Source organism: Oreochromis aureus, linkage group 6 (genome assembly GCF_013358895.1).
Source record: "Oreochromis aureus strain Israel breed Guangdong linkage group 6, ZZ_aureus, whole genome shotgun sequence".
In the NCBI taxonomy this organism is placed as follows: Eukaryota; Metazoa; Chordata; class Actinopteri; order Cichliformes; family Cichlidae; genus Oreochromis; species Oreochromis aureus.
The window spans coordinates 36,940,614-36,960,998 of NC_052947.1; the positions used below are offsets into that span (position 1 = coordinate 36,940,614).

The window sequence follows — 20,385 nt, forward strand, 5'->3', positions numbered from 1 at the left end:
CTAAGCATGTAGACTGACCTGTGGACTAATTATAGCTGGTTGGGACAATATGCAGATTTGCACCACAAATGCACTTTATGTTTATGAAACAGAAAATAAATACAACTAGTACAGGTAGTTTAAATACCAGTAAATGCTAATATTATTAACGGGATAGAGGAGTTCATACCAGGGTCATTGAAGGGCACCAGGATGTACTCGGAGGGCTCGTCTTGTGTTCCTTTGTATTTGTCAATGATTTGATAAACAACTGATCTTGCTTCTTCAATGTCATCTGACATACTCCCAGTCGTGTCAATTACGAAGCACAATACAGATGAGCGAGCAATCCCCATCATTCTGTGAGAAAAGAAAATTCCGTTTTCATTTCAATACCAGAGTACTGAAATAATGAAGTAAAATACTTCATAGTATACTCTGGAATACTTTGTTCACATGTCACTATAGTACCTCAAAAAGTCTTCGTCTCCTACAGCTAAGCGAAGGTCCTGCAATAACTCAAGGCTGGCATCTGTTGCTGCTTTAACAGCAGCGTTGTAAAAAGCCAAGTTGTCTTGACGACGCTCATCTTTGCTGATACCTCCTCGAGGATTGATTTTGCTCGTAAGATCAGCTGCACCTCCATGGCTGCATTTACCTTACAGAAGGAAGAGATCGTTTTATCCATATCTTGATTAGATATACCGGTAGATAGGAGATGTCCCAGTTTAAATTCCAGGAACAGTTTAATTATGTTTCTTATCTTGCATGTGTGTTTAAGTACTCCTAAAAAAAACCCTAAAAGCATGTAATAATAGTAAAAAAAATAAAATAAAAAAATAGTGCAATCAAACTGATGTGTGTGTTAGTTTGGTTCAGTTCAGGCTTTATCAGTGGCACAGGTCATTTAAAGGTAATCAAAGGATTGGTTTAACATTTTGGGAAATTTTGGTTCCCGGCTGATTCATATCAGAAAATTCTCATACATGTCTGATTAATACAAAGTCACAGCCAAAAACAAGTTAGCTTGGCTCAGCATAAACATGGCACTACTCAGAGGTAAAAAAACAAAATAGTCTATCCTGTTAGTACATCTAAAGCTCACTGACATATTCTGTTTATTATTTTTATAGAGAACTAAAGTATTATGTAAAAGCACAGGTTAAACAAAAAATATAAATAATATTAGTATAATGCGATTTAAACGTCCATCAGAGTGTGCATGTGTGTGAATGTTAGATAAAAAGCACTTAAGCATAGCAAACTGTTTGTATGAATGGATATGAATTGGTGAATGAGGCATGTTGTTTAAAGCGCGAGTGCTAGAACTATATAAGAAGCTCATTTAACATTTTAAGCTACGGTAAGTGAAATCTGAAAACTTGAAAACTGAAGCCCTTGGATGTGAAGTGAGGTCCAATCATTTTCTTTCCAAGCTTCTTAGACTACCATGGCCTTGATGACTGAGAAACTTTACAGACATTGTAGACATTGTTTGGGCATCTGCTAAATGCTCAGAATGTAGTGTTAACTGCTGCCAGTAAGGACTGCCTTCACACCTTGAATCTAATTTATGTATGTGTGTGTGAAATGATACCTTTAGGCTTGAAAGAAGAAAAGACTCCCATATAGCCAGATGTGAGTTTTTTGTCTTTTAGGATGTTGGGGAGCAGCTGATTGGGGCATGTTCCACTGGCACAGTCACTGCAGGTGGGGGTGTTCACATCTACACACACACACACACACACACACACACACACACACACACACACACACACACACACACACACACACACACACACACACACACACACACACACACACACACACACACACAAAACAGGATTACTGTAGGAGACGATTGCTTGATAAATATTCAGTTATCTTTTAACAACTAGTGAGACTCTAAGCAACTCATCTCTTTAATTTATTATTTATTATTTGGAGTTGTTTTATAGATGCAGTGGTCTGAAAATGAAACATAATGACCAGTGGTCATGTCCTTAACAAGACTTCAGTCTCTGATATTTGGTCTATACATATTCTCTCAAGGAAAGAAAAAAGCATGGATGTTATCTTTTTATGGCACTTTACCCAGCCCAAGGGAATGGGTTGGGTTCATGATGGATGGTGATAATACGCACTTACCTGCCAAGTTATCCAGAGGGAGGCCTGGGTTTATGAGGTTGCTATATGGCTTTGTGTACCCCAGCTCAACCCAGTTACTGTGACTGTAAAAGTCCTGAGAGTGCAGAGAAACATGTTATGCAAACCTCCTATAACCTCCATGCTTATATTTTTGATTGTATGGCTGTTCCAATACCTTTTTAAGTGAATTCATTTATGCCCTGGTGTTTTGTTGCACCCCTCTTACCTGTAGTGTGTGAAGGACTCTGCCCAGTGTTGTCCTTGCAGCCTGAAAGTTCTCATTGTGAATGTTAATTTTAATGGTCACCATGCCCTGTGTGATTAGGCTCCGCCCCTCCAAGAAAGCCTCAGAGTTGAAGTGATGTGGAGCACTAAAGGATTTTTTAACATATAAGTGAGATCCTTACCTTACCTTACCATTTGTAAAAATGTAATTTAATTATTTAATTTAATTATGTATTTAATTATTGCTTTACCTGTTGACAAAGTCGCGGTCTACCAACCCGTTCTGGGTGTAGATCTCTTGAAGAGCAGAATGAAATTTGGCACCAGACACCTCTCCTTTTGCTGTGGGACCTAGACAGGCTTGCACGAGCTCTTCAGGAGAGGAACCCTAAAGGGTAAAGTTAAGAAGTTCAAAAAAATATTCCTGTTAAAAATGAACAGGTGAGTTCAAAATACATTTTACTTTATGAGGGGAACTGCATTTGTCAGAAAAAGCAAGCTCAAATTGTTAAAAAGCCTATAAGTTCTATTAAACACACACACACACACACACACACACACACACAAGCCTTGGTATTAAGTTTAATACAGTCATAAAAAGGACAATAAATGGGTACATTTATTCTGTGGGTTTCTTTTTTACTTTTAAAGCTTATCCAGACAAACATCCACATTAAAATGGATCTGACTTTCTATTTATTTAAGTGTCAATGCTTTTAACTGTGGCAGGCGACTAAGTTTATGCTATTTTGTACATTTTGTATACCTACCGTGGGGTTGAACTCATAACCATTTTTCTCAGCCACCGCCCGACACGTCTCTTGCACTTTCTGCAATAGAGCCGTTCCTGTAATGCTGACATGAGTGGATGCTCCACCCCCAATAGAGACAAAGGCCATACCTGGCCCTAAAAGAGCCAAAGGCAGCAGCGCTATGACCAGCAATGAATTCATGACAAATCTAAGAAAAAAAGAAAAAAAGGAACAGCATTTGTTAATTTAGCTGGTTCAGTTAATTTTGATTAGAATACTACAAACACGCTAAAACTGTGTGGTTTGAGAAAATTACAAAGTAAGTAATTAAGTAGTTTTTTTTTTCAGAACAGGTTCAATCATTTATAAGGATTTTAAAAGGTTTTTTTATATATATATAAAAGGGGATAGGTTAATTGGATAATCGAAATTGTCACTAGGTGTGAATGTGCGAGTGAATGTGAGTGTGAATGGTTGTCTGTCCCTGTGTGTTGGCCCTGCGACAGACTGGCGACCTGTCCAGGGTGTACCCCGCCTCTCGCCCTATGACAGCTGGGATAGGCTCCAGCGCCCCCCGCAACCCTGAAAAGGATAAGCGGAAGCGAATGGATGGATGGATGGATATAAAATATGTTAATAATTGAAATATTCATTGGAATCTTTAACAAAAACTCTACTTTACAAAAAATATGCAGATGTTTCCAATGCGTTACATTCAAGTACAATACTGTTCTTATTTTATCTTATTTCTTTATAGTTGTATATATGTATATTTGAATTTTTATTTTTACAGTTTTCACCTTTAATCCAGAGGACGATATTTCATCCCACATACTTGAGTGTATATTGTTGGGTTGACAATAAAACTCTACTTTACTTTTGCTATTTCATCCTATGATTTATATTTACACAGATTTCAGAGTAAAAGTTATTATGTAGTAATGAATAAAAAGCCAATGAAAAATAATAAACATTTTCAAATTAAGTTAAAGAAAACATAATTTAAAAGCTACCGTACATGCAATACTGGGAGAAAATGTAATTTCAGTTACATAAATAAACTTAAACTATAAAATACAATCATACCTTGATGTTTCCAACCTATGACGACTCCAGTGGGCTTTAAAGTCTGCTGCCCTGTCACTGAATATATACTGAACTTTAAGGGTGGAAACTTGAACATGACATAAAAAGCTGTAATCTAAGTTAACTGGAAGGCAATATATTTCAAAGCGTGCATCACCACAATAAATCCATTCGGCCACACCTTGAGGAACACGTTTTTTTTACTGTAATACTTGCCATACTAAAATGAAATATAAAGCTTGACGCTATAAAATACGTACTGGTTGATTAGCAAGCAATTACCACATTATAACAAAAAAGTTTGCCTGCAAAGGTTCAAATAAAGGTTGGGCAATTGAGCAATACGGCAAATAGTTCAATTATCTCAGTATGTCTTTATGGACAAGTATAATAACTCCAATGGAGATTATTTTTGACCTGCATTTACTTTATGAGGTCAGTTTTAAGTACAAACACAACATTGTTTTTGGTTTTAAATTTTCTTCTTCCCCTTTATATCCATTTCCCATTCAATTCATGGCACCCTGATAAAATGTTCCCAAAGCTTTTTCTCCTTTCTAGAACCTCTGTCACGCATATTCCATCAACTGAAATTCATGGCAACATAAGTGACAATTTTAGTTTATAAAATAAGAAATAAATATTATATTACCATTATGCGCAGCATGTACTCATCTTTTATTTTACTGAAAATGGTCAGGGTTACTCAATGGGCCATTTCGCTATGTTGCCAAAAGGTTTATGCATATTTTATTTTTAAAGTACTGTCATTACAACGTATTCATAAATATCATCAAACGTTTGTTAGTTGTGCAAATGCTCAAATAATGGATAATTTGGCGAAGCCTTAATGTCTCCCAAGAAGAACAAGAGGCAGTGAGGAGGAAGAGGTCTCTGCTTAGACTCTTAGACCGCCCTTAAGACCAGCCCCTGGACAAGCAAAATTTTGTGTGATAGGGTTTTGTGTGATAAAGCAATATTAAATTTATTTCCACTCAGTTCAATTCATTTCAACTCAATTTTATTTATATAGCACGAAATCACAACACCCCATATTGTGACAGTGGGAAGAAAAATCCCTTTGAACAGGCAAAAACCTCCAGCAGAACATGACCCATGGATGGGCGGCCATATACCATGACTGGGGGGGGCAGACACCAATAATAACTAATGATTAACATGTCTCCCTTCAGTTGGCACATTCTTACTGATAGATCACTGTCTGATTCTTACGTTGTACCTATTATCTTTGGGGTTTTAGATTATTTTTACAATTGGACATTCTGTTAAAAAAAATACTAAAAGTGCATTGGATAAGTGGCAACAAGAGGTGTGGTTACACATATCAACCAACTAAATCCTACTTACTTTATCCTCCTGTTCTAAGCCATTGGGAAAACCTAAAGAGGCCAAGAAAACAAAAACAAGAAAAACATGAAAGTCATGTTCTGACCAACCTGACTTTATAAGTCGAAAAAGGGAGTGGAAGTAGAAATGGCAGTCTTAGTCATGCAGAAAACTGCCATATTCTCCTTTTCTTACTGTATTAAAAAGCAAAAAAAAGTGTTTACTGAATTCATTTCTGTGTGCTCAATGCAAAGGCACAAAAAGTGGAGACAGGGGCAAACAGGATTAGTCTGAATTACTCTTAGTTAGAAACAGTTAGTCTGAACACTTTTTGGCAGATCATTTTGAAATGCTTCGGAGTGAATCCGAGGTGTTTCTAAACTACCATCTTCAAACCCAGCCCACCCCATGGTCTTTCATGCTTAAGCAGAGGTAGTGTGCTTCCTTGTGCTATTGTTGGGCTGTGAGCCAGCCACAGAAAAAAGAGGACATAACATACAGAAAAATTACGCTCTCTCTCGTCTGACCGCTTTGGGTCAATGCTGAACTGTAATTTGAGCCATTTTGCAAGCCTGAAGTTGCAGGCACACTACTGCAGGTTTTACCTCTTTTTATTTGAAAGCAGTCATCCCTTCCTCATGTTGTTCATAACTTATATGGAGAAGAATTTCTAGGCACAGCCCAGTGGTGATTTGGTGGCCTGAGGTTTATGTCTACACTTTTTGCAAACCATGTTGCTTTTTGTTGACCTTGAGGTCACACTTGGGAAATTTGCAAAGTGTAAAAAAAAAATGAAAATTTTCTGTCTGAAAATGTAAAAATGATTTAATGCACTTAAAGTGAGGGAAAAGTAACCCCATATGGAGGAGTTTAAGTATCTCAGAGTCTTGTTCACCAGTGAGGGGAGAGTACAGTGGTTTTAATTCAGTTCAGTTCAATTCAATTCAGTTTTATTTATATAGCATCAAATCAATACTAGAGTTGCCTCAAAGTGCTTTATATTGTAAGGTAGGGCTGCTCAATTAATCGAATTTTAATCTCGATTACGATCTGGGTTTTCAACGATCATTAAAAATGACTGAGCCGATTATTAGCACCTCCCTCGTGCTTTACTCTCGCGCTGCTCCGTGTGGCAAATCGAGCGCACCTCTCTGCGTTTCGAACACGCTTCACAACAATTAAGAGGACCCGAGGGAAGCTCGGAAAGCTAAGCAGAAGTTATTTGGAGAGGAGGGGATAATGGCTGCTGAAGAAAGAATGCCGTTGGTTGAAAAGAGAGGTCAAACGACTTCAGTGGTGTGGAAACCAATGTTCCCTCTAAGCTGCGCACGTGCGCAATTGCGCACTGCTGGCACGGTCTCTGCGCACAGAAAATCTGCGTTGCGCACAAAAAAAATCTAACCTGAATTGAAATTAAAATTAAAACTTTAACAATTCTGTTTTGCAGTGTTAGTCAGTAAGTGACTGGCTGCTCCTGTATGGGATTAGAACGATGCCACCTTATCCTATAGTCCAGACAATAATGCGATTCCCATTCGTATATACGCAGCCAATCAACGTTGTTGACAGGCTATGACAGCGTCCTTATGTGCCGACACCGGTGTTTTAGCTAGCAAAGCGGCGTGGCTGATGTGCAGTGAAGCCACATTAATGACAACATGTACAACCATTGGAGATGTGAGCAGGACAGATGGAAAAAGTGTGGACTTTATACCAGTTTTTAAATTGTGTTGATAGGCCACGTAAAACCAGAGTTATGATAAAAATATCTGCAATGTTTGGTTTTCTTCCTGAATACTATCGTTGTTTATATTTACTGTGGGAAGAAACGGTAAAAACGGCGTTTTATAAGGAAAACGCTTGAAAGCACTCTCCGCCTGTGAGCAAAAACGACACCAAAAATCCCAACCCTTTCCTATTGGTCGAAAAAAGTACCGTGTCGACCAATCAAAAAATGATATGGCAACGTGGCGTCTAGTGATACATCTCCTGTTGTCAGGCCTGCAGGCATCAGGCTGTTGTTCTCCTTTATCTCATAGTGGACAGAAATTATTTTTTGGAGTGGCACAAATAATTTGTGTGGCATCAGATTTGATGCAGAACAGCTGATTGTTTTGTAAATAGTTTGAAATGTTTATTTAAAAAAACGCCTTGGCTGCATTAAAAAAAATAAATAGCTGCAAAAAACTTTGTTTGCCAAACTGAGTTACTTTTTTGAAGTAGTACCTAAATAATTAATTGCCCAACATTGGTCATTATATACTGTATTTGGCAGACAGAGAGTTACAGGACTCTCTCCCAGACCACAGACTCATACTTAGGGATGCAACGATACCAATTTTTTCAAACCGATCCGATACCGATACTTGGATCTGAGTACTTGCCGATACCGAGTACAAAAACCGATACTTCTACCACACACAAGTTAAACTTAACCAGTAGTAAAGAAACGACCCCAGACAACTCTTTAACCCAAGCGAAGCGTTCACTGAACGTAAGGGCAGAGACAAATACTGTACAACACATCCCTTTTTAAACTCAAATGATATTCCAATTCCTTAACCAAATGAAATACACTGTATAAATGACATAATTCCCTTTCAAATTATATTAAACAACCCAACTTATGTTATCACCTTTTGGTAAGTGACTCACTAATATACACTCCAAAACACGTTATATAAATCCACTTAACACACAATATTCACACATGGGCCCCCCACACTCACATTCACACTTGTTGCAGGCCTGTTTGCTGCTCACGGCGGACGATGGAGAAAAATCCTCTTCTCCCAGTAAGAGCACAAAAGTCTGACTTACAGTTCCGTTGCCCGGTAGATCGCCGTTCACCAGTCCCACACTAAATCCACTCCCTGCGGACCCGATGCTGTCTCTGCTACAGCACGTTAGCGAGTCACTGTCCAGCTCTCCGACAGTCCATAGCGGCTGCCTCCTTGGCGAAAGCCAAGCAGTCCGAGCTAGCCTTTAGCCTCGGCGGTCGTAGCTGGAAACACAGCACGGTGGTGCGACCATTGAAACAAAAAGTCACTTCACCCACACTCTGTTGTGAAGCTCTCACACGGTCAGCTTTCTAGTCACACACTCTTTTGTGCTGGTTAACCTCAGTAAAACTTGAGTCTCTCACTTTGGTTCAGCTAACCTCGTGCATCTCTCCATGCCCTTCTCTTCTCCTCCTCCATTGCAACAGATACACAGGTCCCGTTTTATGCTACCTTCACGGGCCTCCAGAAAATTAGAACTCTGAAAATATTTTAACTCCTTCAGAGTTACATACCATAAAATAATACTTTTATGATTAACATAACAGTTTGATTGCTCTAATTACCTGTATTTACCTTGTGACATATTACAGGGCAAATTACATTTAGGGTAGAGTTACATCACATAACATCAACTGTAAACACCTTATGTTACCGTGGCGTTTAAGTCCATGGGAATTATGAGTATTCCCATCCGGGCTACATTAGTATCGGTTCATGGTATCGGTTAACTTTTACAGTACGAGACGCACACATTTTACAGTATCGGCCCGATACCCGATACCAGTATCGGTATCGGTGCATCCCTACTCATACTCATAATACAAGTCAGAGCTTTATGAAAAAAAAAAAAAAAAAAGAAAGAAAGTTGTGTTTTCAAAATTGGAGTTCAAGTTATTTTTACTTCCAATAGTGTTAACATACTACACAGGTCATGAACAGGATTTTTTAATTTTCATTGTAAGTGGGCTAAAGCAGTTAATTAAAAGTAGTCTAACATAAATGTAAATGCTGTAATTTGATTATTTTAATAAACCATGTAACTTGGATGGATTAGATGCTGGTGTGACCACAGTGCACACCTGATGTCGCTCACAGTGGTCCAAGGGATCGCTCAGGGAGTTTGTGTGTTCGCTCAGACACATGAAAAATTAGAGGAACATTGGTGGAAACATTATGGGTTCATGGAGTCAGACGTGGATCAAATATTGTGCAGTATTTTGAAGTTCACTAACCATAGATGTTTACATTTTTCATTTATTTTTATATTGCAAACATTTGCACTGTAATCAGTATTTGCACACTATTTTATATTATTTTTGACAATCTTTAAAGCCATTATTCAATACATTGTTATTGTTAAATAAATATCGTCAAATAATCGAGATCTCAATTTCAGTGAAAATAATCGTGATTATCATTTTTGCCATAATCGAGCAGCCCTGTTGTAAGGTAATGACCCTATAAAGATACAGAGAAAACCCCAACAATCAGATAACCCTTCATGAGCAAGCATTTTGGCAACTGTGGGGAGGAAAAACTCCCTTTTAACAGGAAGAAACCTGTTGAAAGAAGAAAGAAAGAAAGAAAGAAAGAAAGAAAGAAAGAAAGAAAGAAAGAAAGAAAGAAGAAGACAGAACAAAAGACACACTGTAGAATATAGTCAGAGATAATAATAACTAATGATTAAATGTATAACATAAATGTCTACATGTTACTACAATAGAAAGATGTACAGTGCTGCTGAGATGGTTACTTTTTTGGATTGCAGCACAAGACCAGTAGAGTTCTGTTAGAGTGAAAATGGCTCAGGTTGCCTGGACAGCTTTCTAGCAAACACAATATTAGTACTGAGGGCGATGCCCAATCTAATTCAGATTCCATACATTTTCAGTGAAAATGACTGGCACTAAAAAAAATGCTGTAATAGATGGCAGTCTGCCATTTGGTACTAATGAAGGAATATACAGTTGTTTTACACCAGCGGTCCCCAACCTTTTTGCGCCATGGACGAGTTAATGTCTGACAATATTTTCACGGACCGGCCTTCAAGGTGTCATGGATAAATACAACAAATAAAACCAGTACCAAAAGAATAACACACAGGAAAAAATGAGTTAATGATAAAAATGATTAAAAAAACTAACAATAAAGAAACCTTGAATTTCACACCTGAGCCTCAACTCTCGGGCCACGGACTGGTACCGGTCCGTGGCCCAGGGGTTGAGGACCACTGTTGTACACCACTGGTGAAGTGCTCAGTGTGGGATAGTGAGTGATAGTGAATTCATTTTAAACTTTATCAAAACGCTAATCAGTTTATTTAGTTATTTTTTATTAGTGCAGTTTTTGGTTGAATTCCAGGTAATGAAATGTCAGCTATTCCATAAATGATTTTACTACTGAATAATATCTTTTTACACAGCTAAATTTAACTCATACATGAAAATATACCAGTGGTGGTGAAACGCACGTAGTGCAGTGTTTCACCATGCAAACTGTCTCACCGTTTAAGTGTTGCAGGAACTAGTTTCCGCAAGTCCAGCCCTATCAAGGGTTATCATCACGTACCACAGCCGAAACCATGCCACAGGTATCACTTTTCTGTTTCTGTAACATCCTCTTATCTTCTTGTTTTTCATTTGAATATTTTTCTATGCTTTTGTGTACCTATTTTCAATTTTAGCAAAACATGAGTTCCTGCTGTTACACCCACTGTGTCATTAGAAATGTTTTCAGTGTCTAGGGTGGAGCAAAGGGAGGTATGTCAGCATTCATCTCTGTGTGTCTGGGATTCGGTAGGTGTCTCCAGGACTGGAAAGTACTATAAACTGAGAGAACTGAAGTGCTGAGTAAGAAAAATAGGCTCACAAGAAATGCACAACAGAAATTTTTGAAAAGTTTCAACTTTCTATTTCTTCTGTGAATCTGACCAACTATACAGGTGAGTGTTTTCTACAATACTAAAGTTTAGTTGAGTACAAGCTATATATGCAGTCATCATGGTTTTGCTCTACTTCTTGCTGTTGTTAAGCAATAGTTATGTTTGGTTTTGAGCATAATTAAGTTTTCATTTCTTAAAAAGCATTTCTTTGTCATTTCTAACAATCCAACAGTAGCTGTTTGTTTAGTTATGAATTATATAACTTATACCTGATTATATAACATCTAATCATATGCAGTAAGTAGCTAGCAGGGTTATTTTTTCTATGAATGGAGATCATCAAATGAGAAACAACTGTTCCAAGATCAGAGCTCATATCTGCACTTGTCACCTGTCTCTTTATACATTTAATTTTAGCAATGGACAGTAAATCAGATATATGGATTATTGTACATTTAGTTAGCAGGTTTTTTGGTTGTTTTTCTTTTAAAGGCTACACTTCAATGTAATTTAATTCACTGAGACAAAGGTGTAACACAGTTTTATGGCCAATATAGAGGCTGTATATTATGTTGCTGTTGAATTGAATTGCCCTGTTACTTAATAAAATGGGACCTGACTACATAGAGCAAAGATAACGCATAAGAATCAATAGAATTCACATAAAAGCATAATGTGTAGCAGCTGTCAAGGTAGTTAAGATAGAAATAATACCACACTGACAATATGCTTTGACACAAATAGACTCAATGTTCATGAAAGTATAACCCTCAAAAAAGAAAGTGTTCATAAAAGCACAAATCTCTATCTTCAAAATCACTACAGCTGGTGCGAAAGCATGCAGAGTTGCCCGGTGAAGTTGTTCTGTCCTGTACTGGATGAGCCTCTCGTAATGTAGGTATTCAAAGACTAAGTTCACCCGAGATATTTAAAAAGTTCTCCCGAAGCTAAAACAACCCCTGCATTAGTAATCCGAGAAAGAAAGAATCACTCATGCATTCACGTCAGCATTGTGTCTCGTTTTTATCAACTCATCCTTCTGTATTCATGTGCAGACTTGGTGCTTTGTTTACCTCATCTACATCATGTGTGCAGGGATGTGACTAAGAATGTAACCATAGCTGAAGGAGAACAATGTTGCTTTGAATTTTATAAGTGAATAGTCAAATGTTTTTATTATAAAAATCTCAACCCATATTTCAATGCCAGTAAAATGTCTGGAATCTTTTGGAAAATAAGTGAGAAATAGTAACAGTGGAGAACACTTAGACCAGGCAGAAACTTAAAGTTCATATTAATAGTGTATTTCTCTATTTTACCTCCCTTAATGTTCAATACTAGCACTACTAAAAAGCTACTGTAGTAATCAGATAATTTTTTATTACCTACACTGTCTCTGTTGCTAGGGCCTTACTGCTTTGTGTTACACCCCGTAATCTAACAATAAATAATTGTGTTAAAGCGGAGCCACAAATTATTCAAATGTATCGGCCCTAGGATTTTTTTTTTCTTTGGAGCTAGGTGTCTTGGAATTGGAAATCCATAGTTCTTGAATCAATCTGGCATGTGGTAATCAGGGGGGGAAATGACTCTTCGTTTAAGACGCAGTTATCTTGATTCCATTCACTACCTCATTTACTTCCTACTTGCGTAAGTACAGTGGTCCTGGTGTTAACGTGCCAGGTAACTGTCATTAGTAGGTTTTGTGCCCAAGGTGCAGGTCGTGTCTTCAGTCATGACTTTAAATAGTTCCTAACCGTTCACACTTACAGGAGAGGCTTACAACGTTAAAGTCAAATCTCTGATGAGACCAGCATATAAGCCACAAATAATCTTTGTGAGGAGTGAAGTGATAACGAGTGTCTATTTCTCTAATATGAACATCATAAATGGTAAATGGCCTGTATTTATATAGCGCTTTACTAGTCCCTAAGGACCCCAAAGCGCTTTACATATCCAGACATCCACCCATTCACACACTGGTGATGGCAAGCTACATAGTAGCCACAGCCACCCTGGGGCGCACTGACAGAGGCGAGGCTGCCGGACACTGGCGCCACCGGGCCCTCTGACCACCACCAGTAGGCAGCGGGTGAAGTGCCTTGCCCAAGGACACAACGACCGAGACTGTCCAAGCTGGGGCTCGAACCGGCAACCTTCCGATTACAAGGCGAACTCCCAACTCTTGAGCCACGATCGCCCTGTAAATTACGCACTGTAAATTATGCAGTCTGCCACATCAGTCATGATCTAGCAACTTCATAATCATGTCCATTTTAAGAAATGACCCTTAATTATGTTGATAGTAGTAATATCAGGAAAAAATGAAAATGTGATTATTTGATGTCTTCCTTTGTCTTTTACAATTTTAAAATGACTTTTATAATGATTTATAATAACATTAACAACAATCACGTGAAACCTTAAAAATAGGTGTTTTGCATTGTGTACACAGTATGATAATGTTTTAAAACTGAAAAGTGCACGTACATTTAAGTTTTGGCTACCCTTATGTCTTTAGTGCAAAGTGTATATTTCACTGGCGATATTATGGGCTGATAACGACAGGCATCCTCACAGATTGTTGGTATCTCTGTTCTCTCCTAAGGATTGTCTTTAACTAAGCATGTGTAGTTGCCCAATAGATGGTATGTAGCTAGTCCACAAAAACAAGCTTTGACATGTTTCAAAGAGACTGTGTTGGTGTTTTTCTTATTTTTTTCTCACAACGAACTTCCTTGACAGTTGTGGTGAAAGGTAACTCTAGTCAGAAAATTATGCTTTTATTTCCAAAAATATTACTGCCAGGTGATTTACTATTCACCAATATTCATATTAGTCATAATGCTGAAAGCAAAGTATGTAATTGCTCAATAAAAACAAAAAGACAAACAGGCAAGAAAATTGGAATCAATGCACCTTAGGGTGTGGGAGGAGTGTCAGTGGTAAGCACAATCACATAAATGTTTCATAACATTATATCAAGAGGATGAACCTCCCCAGCACATTTATCTGTTGTGCCAAATCAAAATCATGAGTATCAAAAGGGAAATAGGAATCACTAACGCCAAACCACAGGGGCAGCTGACAAATCTCAGCTTATTTTTCTCCATTCCAACAAACATGCTAATTTTTTTTGCCTTCACCAGAACTTTTATATATATATATATATTTATTCAACCTCTTGTGAATATATGTTGTTTTTAATTTACCTTTACTTGTTCAAAACAAACATTTAAAAGTGAAACCATAATTCAGTCCAGCAGGTGTCACTATAGCAAGTGCTGAGATCCAATACTTCTCTCTCAGAGACAGCAACTTTGATAGATACTCCATGTATGTTTGGCTATAACATATGTGGAGTATGTGGCAGCCGGGTGTTTAGCTATGAAAAACTCCATGTTCCCAGTCCAAATTGCTGTTTTGTGCTTTGAAATCTGTTGTTTGAGTATCTCTTTGCTTGTTAAGTGTAAGCTTGCCCACGGGGGCATTTAAACACATAGATTACTTATTACATTCTCACAAAGATGGATATGAGATCAGGAAAGTAAAATACCTCGTAACAAATGGTACCTGCGCACTATATTCCTAAATCTGACTTTAACTGGTTATTCATAAGCTTCGTGTCTGTGTCTTGTTTCACTTTTCAGAAAAAATCATCTCAAACATGTCCAACAAGACAAATGACTCAGGGGACCAGGTTTTCTGTTCCCAGCTTGAGATGATGAGGAGCCATGAACTTAATAACAACACACAGGTCAATCTGACTGTGGTTTGCATCCATGGACTGGTTTCTGGCCTGGGGATTTTGGAGAATGCCTTGATCATCTGGGTGGTGGGCTTCCGCCTGAGACAACGCACGGTGGCCTCCATCTGGGTGCTCAACCTGGCCCTGTCTGACTTCCTGGCTACCCTGACGCTTCCCCTGTTCACTTTATACCTAAACTCTCGTCACAGCTGGGAGCTCGGCAACCCACTTTGCAAAGTGCAGACATTCATCTTTTTCTTCAACATGTTCGTATCAGCCTTCCTTTTGGCAGCCATTTCACTGGACCGCTTACTTCTGGTCACCAAGCCAGTGTGGAGCCAAAATCATCGATCAGTAGCGGGAGCGTGGAAAGTGTGCATATTGGGTTGGCTATGGGCAGCAGCTAATGCATTGCCATATTATGTTTTCCGCTCAGTGACTGAAACGGAGCATAAAAGAAAGTTGTGCTATCACAATTTTGCCATGTATTCCTCATATGCCACACTTGAGAGAGACTGTAGCATGAGGCAGTGGGCCACAGCTATCTCCAAGCTGCTGCTGGCATTCATATTGCCACTGGCAGTGATTGCAGGAAGCTACATCAAAATTGGTCTCAGTCTGAGGAGCAGGAACAGGAGGAGGAAGCAGAGTGCCACTAGACTAACTGATGATCTGATTACGTTAAACAGAAATCAAGACTCAAGAACTACACATGGAAGAACTGCAGCCACAAATAAATTATCTCTCAAATTTCTAATCCCTGGTCCATCATTATCCACTAAAGAAGGCCCCTTGACCCCTACTACCCCTAATCTGACGAGTCAGAGCCAGCTATCCCAGAGTTTCACCAAAATGGTGACATCTGTGATTACAGCATTTGCACTGTGCTGGGCTCCTTATCACATCTTTTGTATGATCGAAGTGGCAGCCCAATATAATATAGAACGTCTCAAACTAGTGGAGGTAGGTCTACCTCTAGCTACAACACTGGCATTCTTAAATCCAGTACTGAACCCTATTCTCTATGTCTTCAGTTGCCCACGTTTCTGTGTAAGAATACGGCAGAGTCTGGGAGCAGTGTTTGATGGACTGGTAGAAGAAAGAGGGGTGTTACTGATGACCCCAGGAAAGAGCTTAATAAATCACATTAGGAGGAGGAGCAGTCGAGATGTTGGCCTAGGAATCCCAGCGTCACCCTGTCAGTCACAAGGCACCCAGCCCACCTTCTCATCAGCTTTGCAGGACAATAAAGTGGAGCATAGCTGAGACATCAATTGATTTTTGGCTTTGTGCCTAGGGAAGTGCATGAATTACATTTAATCAAGCACACGTGCCATATAGGTACTGTAAGACATACACTATATTATTAAAAGTATTCATTCTACTATCCAAGTTATTGACACACTGCTAAACCTTGTGGAAGAGTTGAAGCTGTTATAGTTGCAAAGGGTGGACCAACATCATATTAAACCCACATTAACTTAAGTTCATGTGGGTCTGAAGGCAGGCAATCAATACTTTTGGCAATATAGTTCAACTCAAATCAATTCAATTTAATTTATGTAGCACCAAATCCCAACAACAGTTGTGTTAAGGCCCTTCCAATAATACAAAGAAAAGCCCAACAATCATATGACCCCTATGAGTAAGTGCTTTGGTGACTGTGAGAAAGAAAAACTCCCTTTTCATAGAATTAAATAACAATGTGTAAATGTATGGTTTGTGTTGTGTTTGTGCAGGAAACTATAGTTATCCATATGGTACGGTGCTTTGTTCCTGACTGAAATCACTGCTCGCACTGTTGCTGAAGTTTCGAGACCTGAAACCAAACATTTCCATGTTAACAGTGACATCATTGATTGTTCCACCAATCAGTGTTTTGATGTAGGATTGTAAGAAGAGTAGTTCAAGAACATATTTTATAAAAAAAAAACAAAAACAAACTATTATCACAATATTTGCGGATTCTAAATTAACATTTGGATATGGGAAACGATATATCATCAACAACTATATAGTTTTGTCAGTAATCACTGAAGTTACATTTCAAATGTTTTTATATAGCCTTTTAAAATTGTACTACATTGTCACTACTACCCCTGAATGGTGAACCTGAAAAGATCAATACATCACCTTGTGCATGTGACTGAAAACTGGGAAATGTATATCCTTCTGATTTAGTGCAAGACCGTGTTGATCTGTAGTTAACTTTCCCGAGCACTATCTTGAGGTCAAATCCAGTTTGTACAGTAGAAAATACAGTTGCCTACTCTATGTAATGTGAAAGTTCTAAACCTTAGCATTCATGTGTCAGTAGTAGAATTTCAAGTATTTTTATACTTATCTTTTTATAACGATGTATAGCAGCTAATGTTTAAATAAAAAGCTATAATTGTTTGTATCACTTTGATAGAACTTTGGTATTAAACTCATGACCATTTAAATGACTGGTTGAATTTAGAGTGGAATTTAGCTTGTCTGTCTTTTCAATCAACCTTTTTGAGATAGATAGAGAGATAGAGAGAGAGAGAGAGAGAGAGAGAGAGAGAGAGAGAGAGAGAGAGAGAGAGAGAGAGAGAGAGAGAGAGAGAGAGAGATAGAGAGATAGAGAGATAGAGAGATAGAGAGATAGAGAGATAGAGAGATAGATAGAGATAGAGAGAGAATGAATTACTATTGCAAAAAACAGTGAAAATAAAAAAGGTCCCTACTGTCAATTCATACTGTACTGCTTTTAGACACCAGAGGGCAGGATAGCACTGATTTTAAACAGGAGCCATGAATCCATAATGCAGGATTATGCTTTTCAGGTCCTGTCATCCAGGAACCCTTTAAATCTAAACTGCTGATCGCCCAACCACCTATCTAAGTGATTGGATTTGATCATATCTGATACCCATTTTGATTGACTATCTCATCACTGCAATAGCAATTGTCTGCTTTCATCACACTGAGTTGAACACAGACTAACGTACAATGTAGGCCACAGCAGGGTGGGATTACCATAGAGGTAGTTGTAATTTGAAGAGAATATTAGACAGTGCAGAGCCAGAATATAAAGACAGAGCAGGATTAAACAGGTCAGGCAAGCATAAAAAAATTCCTCTTTCCCCTCAGCTTTTCACTGTGAACAGATTATCATTCTTTCTCCACCTCTGCTTATAACTCACTCCCTTTTCCCCCTTCAGTAATCATCTGTTTCTGATTGTATGTTTGCATTGATTTCCAGCAATGATTTATTTTGCTTTGTAAACGATATAGTAAAATAAAAAGATCACAGTTAACCAAAGACATAGAAAAAAGAAAAGAAATTCAAAAAAAGGGAAGACTCACAAAGGGAAGGAAAAGGGTTGCCTCAGCCTGGCATTTCATTTAATAGTTTTACAATACACAGGGTTGCATAACATAGTGTTGTAAAAATTGTATAGCATGAGGGGAAGTAGTTTCTTCTGTATTCTGTCTATTAAGTAATTTTTTTATTATCATTTATTTCTTTATTTATTGCCAGCCCAATTTTTACATTCTTCTTATTTGATAATAATTTGTATATTTGATTATTTTACATAAAATTTTATTTTATTGTTAGCCAAAAAGTGTGTTTTGGGTTTGCTTTTGTTTTTTTTGGTAATTGTCAAGATAAAAATCTGAAGAAAGCATCAATAACCCTGAGTTAGTGATATTTTCACAAAAACTGTATATCCTAGCATTTAATCCACTACTGTGCTAACAAATTAAATTTCATATTCCATCTAAGTGATCGAGTGTTCAGTGGATGGAGGGGGTAATCTTTATGGTCTGAGTATCTCTTTAAATTCTCAATAATTCTCAGTAATTCTCAAAATGAAGAGATGTGAATCTAAAGATGAAAGATATAGAAGTAATAAAGATTAAAGGGTACTGACACTCAACTAGAGACAATGAACCAGCAGGCCAACAGTGAGAACACTCACAGCATAATATGCTGCAAATGATATCGTCAGAGAGATTATATAAAAATCTGAAAAAAGAAAAGGATGAAAAAGAGTATGGTGAGGTTAAGTATTGCTTTAAAGTATTTAATGCACTGCTAGAGCTGACAGATGCTGCGTAGAGAATTAAGCAAAGCTGAGGTTTATCACAGTGAATTTCCCATGACTATCATGTACTTAAGTGTATGCCTATGTGCACATTAGTGATAAAGGTACAAACTGTCTATACATATGTCTATACAACCCTGCCTCAGCCTTGGGGATAAGGTGAAGAGCTCAATCATTTGGGAAGGGCTCAGAGGGGAGCTAGTGGTCCTCTGCAGCCCAGACAGGTTGGGGAGATAAAGCATTGCCCCTCAGTAATTGAAAGCAGATGATTGGATGTATAACAAAGTGTTCATCAAAGTATTCCTAAGCGTTAAACTAGCAATTTCCAACTTATATGCCTTTTTTGGCCCTTTACAATGTGAGGAGTGTCTAGCTGTCATATTTTAAATGCTACCAAGAACTTCAAATCAAATTGTTAAGAGCATTTTTCCTTTAAATGTTACGTAGTTACATAAATGTTTCAAGTTTCAATAACTGTTTGAAGACAAAAGTAAGAAATATATTCTAATTTACCCAGTATTGAAGATATGTAAAAATTGTTGTTGTGTACCTCCACATCAACCAGCTGTATCAATAACATGCTCCCTACAAACTGAAGAATCACATCTAACAATGCCACAAGTTAGAAATCTATCAGTCATGTGGGCCTTCTGATAATTTTACTTTAATAATTGTTTCACAGTTCATTGTTTTGCAGTACTAATCATCAATCAACCAATCAAGTCCTTAAAGCCTGAACCATGAAATAACTGTCATGAAATTCAAATACTTTGAAAATGGATTGTTTTGTTTTTTTTAAATGCAGCTTATTTTGGTTTTCAGGGAGAAAAAGTAACACTAAAGATGTAGCAGTCTCAAAAGCTCATAGAAACTCATGATTCAAACATGATGCACTTGGTTTTAAATGGTTAAATGTAGCAGAGTATTTTTGAAACGCTGCTGTTGGTACTTAAATAATGTGCTTGGTTAGTGCAAATGTTGACGGAAAAAATGTAAATTTGGTATAAGATACAAACTAAGTAAATACTCCCAAATCCCCAGAATGTCAATATTTACAAACACGTTGACACAATGCGAAAGAACAGGTGCATTATGATTTATACATGCTTACTGATTTATACATGCAAACATACATGCATGTATTGTATTATACATTCCAATAAAAGATCACTTAAAGCTGGAGAAGTGGAAGTATTTTACTTACCCCTGCATAGAAGAATGAGTCATCTGGGGTTTTTTAGGGTTACAGAGAAACTCCTGACACAAAGGCTTTTTGTTTGTGTCAGACTTCAACTGTGGTCGAGGATACTTCTAAAAGTTCGCGCTCCTCCTTCTCTTTTTGTTTTGCCTCTGCAGAATA

The 20,385-nt window shown here is 37.8% G+C and overlaps 2 protein-coding genes across 3 annotated transcripts in view; one reads left to right on the forward strand and one right to left on the reverse strand.

Annotated features, from left to right (window-relative positions):
* Positions 1-20,385, reverse strand: part of LOC116333164 (von Willebrand factor A domain-containing protein 7-like) — a 45,746-nt gene extending 25,361 nt beyond the window's left edge. The window contains exons 1-4 of the mRNA XM_039613519.1: positions 20,230-20,385; positions 3,123-3,312; positions 2,604-2,740; positions 2,354-2,498 (exon numbers count right to left, since the gene is read on the reverse strand). Coding sequence (XP_039469453.1) covers positions 2,354-2,498; positions 2,604-2,740; positions 3,123-3,312; positions 20,230-20,252 — 495 coding nt within the window. The 5' untranslated portion in view covers positions 20,253-20,385. The remainder of the gene's footprint in view (positions 1-2,353; positions 2,499-2,603; positions 2,741-3,122; positions 3,313-20,229) is intronic.
* Positions 10,856-17,350, forward strand: LOC116333268 (prostaglandin D2 receptor 2). Of its 2 annotated transcripts, XM_031756473.2 has the most exons (3): positions 10,856-11,261; positions 14,852-15,912; positions 15,984-16,182. In XM_031756473.2, the coding sequence occupies exons 2-3, from the start codon at positions 14,869-14,871 to the stop codon at positions 16,032-16,034; spliced, it is 1,095 nt and encodes a 364-aa protein (XP_031612333.1). In that variant the 5' UTR covers positions 10,856-11,261; positions 14,852-14,868; the 3' UTR covers positions 16,035-16,182. The 2 variants fall into 2 exon arrangements, with proteins under 2 accessions (XP_031612333.1, XP_031612325.1); XM_031756465.2 differs by having other exon boundaries at positions 14,852-17,350.